The sequence below is a fragment of the Castanea sativa genome, chromosome 3 (genome assembly GCF_040712315.1).
Source record: "Castanea sativa cultivar Marrone di Chiusa Pesio chromosome 3, ASM4071231v1".
NCBI classification, from domain to species: domain Eukaryota; kingdom Viridiplantae; phylum Streptophyta; class Magnoliopsida; order Fagales; family Fagaceae; genus Castanea; species Castanea sativa.
The window spans coordinates 34,178,035-34,186,894 of NC_134015.1; the positions used below are offsets into that span (position 1 = coordinate 34,178,035).

Below are 8,860 nucleotides of genomic sequence, written 5' to 3' on the forward strand. Positions count from 1 at the left end.
TTTTCAGCTCTCTTTCTCTCTTTCTTTCACTGTGAGAGTGTGTTTATAGTGTTTTGATATGCTATTTCACTGAATCTGTGTGAGTGAATCACCGTGTGTGCTTGTGGAGTTATCTTTTGATTTTTTTTCCGTTGAGTTTTGAATCTTGGACTGTGGGTGTGTGTGTGGGGGCTGTGGGGTTAAGAACTGTGACTATGTTATGATATTTGTTGTTGAGTAACTCAACTAGTCAACTTGAGTTTTGAGTCTCTAATAAGTCTGATCGTGTGTGTAGGCTTGTGGGGGTTAATGGGTTAGAGAACTTATAATGTTTTACTGTTGTTGAGTTTTGAGTTTCTTTACTATTGTAGAGTTGCTGTTAGTGTTTGTATTGGTTTGATATAAAGTTGAGTTATGACTCATCTTTTGCACTTTGACTATTTGACTAATTTGTGGCTTGTGAGTGGTTTTTTAATTTTACTGAATGTGACTTGTGAGTGGTTGTTGGCTATGTGACTTGGTCAATATATTAACACTAAAGGACAATAAAAATATAAAACATTTAAAAAATAGTAAACTTATAAATTAAATAATTGCAAAAAATCACTTAACAATAACTAATATGTTTATTGTATTAGAAAGAAATATGTCAAATGAACTTATAGTTTATTTTTGCTAGTACTATGGAAAAATTTGTAATAAGGAAACCCTGTAGGCCGCAAGATTCATCTCCTACTCAAGATTCATCTCTTACCCAAGATTCATCTTCTAAGCATGGTCGTGTTGATGTGAACAATCTTCCTTCGGATCCTGGGTTACGAAAAAAGATTTCATTTTATCATCCTAATGATCAAGATGAAATAAGAAGATATTATTTACAAAAAAAACCATGTCAACCTTATGAACACGATTTTCCTCAAACAAAAATTGGTGGACTTATGTGTTGATTTAATCCTAAATGGTTTCAATAGTATGGAAGTTGGTTGGAATATAGTATTGAAAAGGATGTTGCATATTGTTTATATTGTTACCTATTTAGACAAGATGTTGGTATGCAATCTGGAGGTGATAGTTTTGTGACAAAGGGATTCAATAGTTGGAATAAGAAAGAAAAGCTAGACCTACATGTTAGAGGTGTTAATAGCGCCCATAACCAAGCTCTTAAAAATGGTGAAAATCTAATGAAGCAAAATCAACACAATCAAAGTATTTTTGTTAAGCAGTCAAATCAAGATAAAATTGAATATCGAACTCAATTAAATGCAATAGTTGATTGCATAAGATTCCTTTTGCATCGGGGATTAACTTTTTGTGGTCATGATGAATTTGATGATTCAAGTGATAAATGAAATTTTCTTGAGCTTCTATAATTTTTGGTAGATCATAATGATGTTATTAATAAAGTGTTGCAGAAAACTCCAAAAAACAGCAAGCTAACCCATCTTGATATTCAAAAAGACATTGTGAATGCAATTGCAGATAAAACTACCAATGCCATCATCGAAGATCTTGACAATGGGTTCTTTTCAATTTTAGTTGATGAGTCTCGTGATATCTCAATAAAAGAACAAATGGCTATTGTTTTGCGTTATGTGGACAAAAAGGAAATTGTTACAAAGCGATTTCTTGGTATTGTACATGTAGCAAATACCTTCGCTTTGTCTCTAAAAGCTGCAATTGAATATTTATTCTATAAATATGCATTAAGTTTATCAAGACTACGTGGGCAAGGTTATGATGAGGCCAGTAACATGTAAGGTGAATTTAATGGTCTTAAAACTTTAATTCTGAAGGAGAATAAATTAGCATTTTATTTCTATTGCTTTGCTCATCAACTTCAGTTGACTTAAACGTGCTAGTGATACACGTTGGGGATCACATTATAGGACAATCCTCAACTTGATTTTGATGTTCTCTTCCACAGTTGATGTACTTGAGATGACTGAAAAGGATAGCCTACTCTCTAAGCAAAGAGTTGAAGCTCGATCTATTTTAAGGTTAATTCTATCTTTTGAATTTTCCTTTGCTTTATACTTGATGAAAAATGGTTTGGGGATCAAAAATGAGTTGTCAATAGCATTACAAAAGAAAAATCAAGATATATATTGTAAATGCTAGGACATTTGTCAGAGTGTCTAAGCAGCGATTGCAGATGATGAGAGATGATGAATGGGAAGCTCTGTTGACTGAAGTATCCACATTTTTTAGCAAGCATGATATTCCTATCTTGAACATGGATGAAATATTTGTAGTTAGTGTGAGGCCACAACGCAACGCCCCACAAATTACAAATTTACATCACTATCGTATTGATCTATTTTTTCAAATCATAGATCTGCAACTTCAAGAGCTTAATAATTTTTTTTCAAAGGTGACTACTGAGTTGCTACTTTGTATGGCTTGCTTGAATCCAAGTGATTCGCTTTTGGCTTTTGATATAAAAAAAAATGACCCATCTTGCAAAGTTCTATCCATCTGATTTTTCTGAGACAGATGTATTGGCACTTGATAATCAGCTTCAGACTTACATTGTTGATATGTGCTCCAATGACGAGTTTTTAGAGCTTAAAGGAATTGGGGTCCTTGCTAGAAAGATGGTGGAGACAAATAAGGATGTTATATATCCACTGGTATATTTGCTTGTGAAGTTAGTTTTGACCCTTCCTGTTGCGACTGCAATAGTGGAAATAAGTTTTTTAGCAATGAAATATATCAAGAATGAACTGCGCAATCAAATGGGGGATCAATGAATGAATGATTTTTTGACTGTATACATTGAAAAAGATATAGCTCGTAGGATTGATAATGAATCTATCATGCAAATGTTTCAAAATATGAAACCTCATAGAAGACAATTATAAAATTTCATGTTAATTTTTTTTTTTTGTGATATTGATATACTCAAGTCTCTTTTGTTTTAGATTTCATATAATTTATGTTTCTTATTAAACCCCCCTGGACAAAAATCCTGAAGCCGCCCCTGACTGGTAGTAGGTAAAGAGGCAGCAAACCCAAAATAACATACAATGTGTTATTGAAGAGGAAAATCAAAGAACTCAATGTAAAAACCTTTCTGCAACTCTCCAAGTTGGAAATGGTCCACTTGTGAGAGACCTCGCCAGATTTGGGCTGCCTCTTAAAAAAAAAGAGATTGTGGTGTGCTTTTTAAGGCACCTCTCTTTTTGGGTAAATGGTGTGAAGTCGTCACTTATTTTTTATGTATAAAAATATGAATAACTTAATAAAAAATACATAACTAAATTGCTTCGTTTCATTGATTGAATAAAAAAAGGATATAAGTTGAAGATTTGAACATTACATGGCTTTGGGTTGTAGTTTACAATCTACCAAAAATACATACATTTTTGTCCTAGTTACAATCTACCCAAAATAAAAAGCAAAGATAAAGCTAGATCTACTTAGCCAAAGACCTAAATCCGGAGGCTAGCGGAATAAGAAGGTGTTAGGCACCTATTCCGACCTGACAGAGTCTGGTCTTCTAGACTCTTGTGACCAATGTACCATTTTTATGCATGTTATGAATGCTATGTTGAACATGTGAAATAGACTAAATCACACAAAACCATTTATGAATGTATCCTATTTTATTTTATTAAAAATTCAAATCTATTTTAATGATTAGAAAATTGAGTTTGACTTATATAAAAAAAAAAATTAGATCTGTTTTTGTATGTGTAAAAAGAATGGTTCTTGAAGAGAAAATTCAGATATGTTTTTATTTAATAAAACAAAGTCTTTTGGTTGGTTAAAAAATTCAGATTTGTTTTTAAGAGGAAAAAAAAAATGGTTTTGAGTTTTGTAAAGGATCAGATCTGCTTTGTGACAGAAAAATTAGATCTGTTTTTCATTTGAAAAAGATTTTTATTTTTTATTTTTTCTGGAGAGGATCTCATTCATAAAATAATTTTATGCTACATGGACCAAAAAGAACAAACAATAAACACAACAATACATGACTTCTTTCTTTATTTCAAAAATCTGCATGCATTAAAAAAAAAAAGATCTGTATCTAAAGAAGATACAAAATCCGTTTTTGTTTTAAGAAAAATTTAGATCTATATCTAAGAAAGATGTAGATCCATTTTTGTTTAAGAAAAAATTCAGATCTACATCTAAGGAAGATGTAGATCTATTTTATTTGAAGAAAAATTTAGATCTACATCTAAGGAAAATGTAGATCTGTTTTATTTTGAAGAAAAAATAAGATCTACATCTAAGGAAGATGTAGATCTGTTTTATTTTGAAGAAAAAAATCAGATCTACATCTAATGAAGATGTAGATCCGTTTTATTTTGAAGAGAGAGCGTTAAGTAGATCTTTAAAACTAAGAAACAGATTATAGTAACAATAAAAGAATCAAGAGCATAACAAGTTAGAATATGAATATTTGAAACAAGAAAGCATGCATCATCATGGTAAGAGAAGCATAAGAAAAAAAGGGTTAGAAAGCAACCTCTTGCATGAACACTCTTCTACTTGAGAGGATGTTTTAGTGTTCAAAGAAACTTATTCAGTTATCTTTGAAATCTAAAACCCTAATTCTTGTAGCAAATCTCAGAGATAATCAGCAAATATCAGCAATTTGAGAGTCTTAAAACGTATGCCTCTTAGAGCATAAACAAAAGGTGCTGAATTATGAGACCTAACCTCTATTTATAGGGACTAGAGTGCTTAAAAAATAAGTAACGACCTTAAAATGCGAATTGAGACGCATCCTTCTACAAAAGGATATGCCTTATCATCACCTGAAGGCCATTGGGCCAAAGCCCAAAAGGTGGGAATTCGACACTTTTAAAGTGCCAAATTGGCTCTTGGACGCCGAACGCACTTTCGTGCTCAGGTGCCATTTGGACTCATCTAGGGTTTGTTGACCGGTCCTTGCACTTAGACGTGTTTTCATCCTCCGTCTATGATTTTTTGTCTCTTTTATAGATAATTCAGGCTTTTTAAGAACAATTATCTTGTAGATAAATATCCTAAAATAAATCTTAATAAAGTTCAGATTATCCACAATTTTATTGTTATCCAATCATCCATTTTATTCCTATGCATGCAACCCTACTTTAAACACTAATTATTAACCAATCACAAAATTATTTAATTAATTTTAATTGTTTAACCAATTAGAATTAATTTAAATTAATCGTGTGTGGTTGACTCTTCCTAGACATAATGCATATGGACCGTGCAAACTTGATCGTGCGATATCTTTCGATCCGATGGTTCGATTTTGAGACCGGACACACCGTTGCGACTGTTAGAATCTCAAGATCATTGTTATGATATGCAATGAGTAGACTGATGCATGCAATGCAAGAACAAATTGATGCATGTGATGCAAGAACAAAATGATGCATGTAATGCAAGAATGATTTTTTTGAGTACATGGATGGTCACTCTCGTCATTTTCCTTGATTAAATTATGGGTGCAAAATCGAGTGTCTACACCACTAATGAATGAGTTGGAGTACAAATATACACAAATACCTTCCAAGCCTAAGTTACCTAATGTACTTGACTCCTCCAAGCTCTAGCTACCAACGGACTTTTCAGAATCTTTTATCTTCACTAGATTTTCAGATCTCTTGATACAACTTGGTTGCACCACCAAGCCTCCATGGTTGAAAATAGTTAAGTTCTAATGCTTCCTAACTCCAATTCACTCACAACATTCAAGTAAGATAAATTTTGTATTTGGGTAAATCACCTCTAAAAGGTGGGGCAATGGTGAGAGGGAAGATGTACAGAAAACTAAGGTGTTTGGCGCTCTCGTGACAATCTACCTCACCTAGGTTAAAAATTGTGGGAAAGAGACATATAAGTAGTGGGAATAGAAAGGTATAACAGATTATCTAAGATAACTGAATTCTCTATAGTATAGGGCCACTCGTGGGAAAATCTATCTCACGAGTGGTCTCGCGAATTGTCCAACTGTAACTGAATTTTGAAAAAGCGCGTGCACCTCACATGTCAACTTGTGGGTAGCCTGATCTTGCGAGCATCTCGCAAGACCCACAGTTCCAGCTAATCTTCATGAGATTCTAAGTCCAACCCAATTACATTAAAAGTCAAATAAATACAAAGAAAATGTGTATGCAATTACAAGGAAATTGGCAAGAGATAAAGCCAATCAACAACAATGGGAAAAAAATTAACATAAAGTATCTTATGTTTTAGATGTATACAATGAGCCCCACACAGCTTGCAGGCCCCATTCAACAGTGGAACCCACATGTTGTGAGTGTCTTTATACGCAAGATACCCTCTCAATAATTAGACCCTTAATTAATGAGTTTTACTAATGTATGCCCTAAGGGCATATATTAGTATATCATTTTTTTTATATAAGATAAAAATTTTATTCTAGCCTAATCTAAGTGTATATGTGTGTGAAATTCTCTTCTAGAGACTTAAACTTCTGCCCTTGCCCCCAACACTCCATAAGCACTTATACTTGTGGAGTGACTATCGCACCAAAAGTGTGCAGTAGTGTTAGTATACCATTTTAGAAAACTTTTTTATGGAAAAATGAAAAAGTAATTAACTGATTTGACATTTTTTGATTTTTCATAAAAAATTTCCTAAAATAGATGATTGACGTGTGCTTAACCGGATCCAATTAATATATATATATATATATATATATATATATATATATATATATATATATATATATATATATATATATATTGTCAACACCACATTTTATCTACCGTCGATTTACATGTAAAAATGTAAAAATCCCTGAAATTCATGTTTTTATCGTTGGATCATGGGAATGTTAAAATATTACTTGCATATATAGTTTCATGAGTAATGATACAGTCACAAAGTATTTTATTTTATTTTATTTTTACAAACTGTTGATGTGTCCAACTTCTTATTAGTTTTCATTTAATCACACCATTAACATCACTTTTTTTATTTACCAATAACTATTCACCACATCAGTAGTTTGTAAAATAGATTGTATCTTTAGCATTATTGTAGTGGCATGCCTTATGCATCTTTTGGGGATATATCATTATCAACTTTACCGTAATTTCAGCCAACAACTTTTCTTTTTGTTTGTATTCTAATTTAAAAAGGTTAAAACTTAAAAGCATGGAAAAACATAGCCTTGAATTCATAACGAAAGATTTTAATTTTGGTAATGAATTCACTGTGAAAGTTGTTAATACCGGATTTTCTCTCTTTTATTTTCTTTGTCTTTTTATTTTATTTTATTTTATTTTTATCATTCATCCCGTAAACCTCAAATATGGATGACCTCAGCATTGCTTGCTTTCAACTATATGACAAGTAGTTAGAAAATAGTATATTGTATTTTAGGGATATGCAATGAGTCTCTCACAACTTGTGACAATAGTGAGACCTACATGCTGTAAGTATTTAGATGCATACATTTGGCACATAGGATACCTTCTTAGTGGATAGATTCAAGTTACACCCGGTGTAACTCTAAATAATGTTACACCGCCCAATAACTTGTAAATAAATTCATATTTTAAAAATTACACATTTGAATTATGTGTTTTATATGTTTTTAACATGCAAACCAATATTCATACCAATCAGTTATTTATCATTCGATCCGTAAACTCATCTTTTATGTATTATTTTAAACTACAAAAATTTGAATTTAAACAATTGATTGATGACATGACTTTTGATCTTTGATCATCTTTAAATTTCGTAAGTATAGAGAATATACAAAAATAATGTAATTCAGTGGTGAATTTATCAAAATTAACATCTAATTAAAAAATACTGAGTAGTGAAATATAGCGTAGAGTTACATCAATTTATTTATCATTCGATCCATAAACTCATCTTTTATGTATTATTTTAAACTACAAAAATTTGAATTTAAATAAAATTTTTTTTTTTTTTTGAGAAGGAAGACATCAAACTTTATTAAAAAACTTAGCCATGATTGGCGAGAATTACAAGAATCAAGTGTGGAGGAACATTCTCCGTCCACACCGAGAAACCTCTAACATGTCTAGCATGTTTAGCTAGGTTATGCACTATACTATTGCCTGCACGACAGACATGGGAGAAAGAAACACAACTGTCTGCCCTTAAATTGGCCTTTGCTGAGCTGAGAATGTGACCGTATATGGAGAGTGACTTCTCATCTGAACTCAGGGTGGTTATAATGTTGGCTGAATCTCCTTCCAAGATGAATGAAGTGTACCCAAGGTCTTGTGTAAAGGACAATGCTTTGGCTGCAGCCAATGCTTCAGCGATGTCTGGGGAAAAAGGGAGGCTAGCTTGTTCGGACAAAGAAGCTATGGCTTGTCCATTATTGTCTCGGATAATTACTTCTAAGCCAGCTTTCCCTGTATCTTTGAATAACGCACCGTCAAAATTTACCTTAACCCATCCCAATGGAGGAGGAGACCACCTGATCAGGGCTGGACGGTTGTGATGAATCTGTTTTAGGGTGTCAGAAGCAGCTTGGTGGAATGTGGTTAGAGCCTCTAAAGCAGTATGGAGAATCTGCGACAACGGGTAGTCTTTGGATGAGGTTTGGACCTGGTTTCGACGATGCCAAATTGTCCACATGACCACAGCCATTAGCTCTACATTCTTCTGCTCCTCATTTGTGAAAGTAAGCACATCTCGAATTGATGGGAAGGTTTTCGCTTGCCTGAAGTCAAAGGAAGGGATGGAATCCCATACCTATGCAAGCTGATTGCATCCCCATAATGCATGATACGTGTCTTCCACCTCCACCATGCATAGTTCACATGTGTCTTCATTTAGTATGTGCCTCCGTCGCAGGTTGTATTTGGTAGGAAGGGCGTTCTAGCAAGCCCTCCAAAGGAAATTACGAACCTTGCTTGGGATAGAG

General features: G+C 33.1%; 1 protein-coding gene across 1 annotated transcript; it reads left to right on the forward strand.

The window, feature by feature from the left end:
• Positions 1-2,426: 2,426 nt before the first annotated feature.
• LOC142628844 (uncharacterized) lies at positions 2,427-2,729 on the forward strand. Its single transcript, XM_075802881.1, has one exon. The coding sequence runs from the start codon at positions 2,427-2,429 to the stop codon at positions 2,727-2,729; it is 303 nt and encodes a 100-aa protein (XP_075658996.1).
• Positions 2,730-8,860: the final 6,131 nt, after the last annotated feature.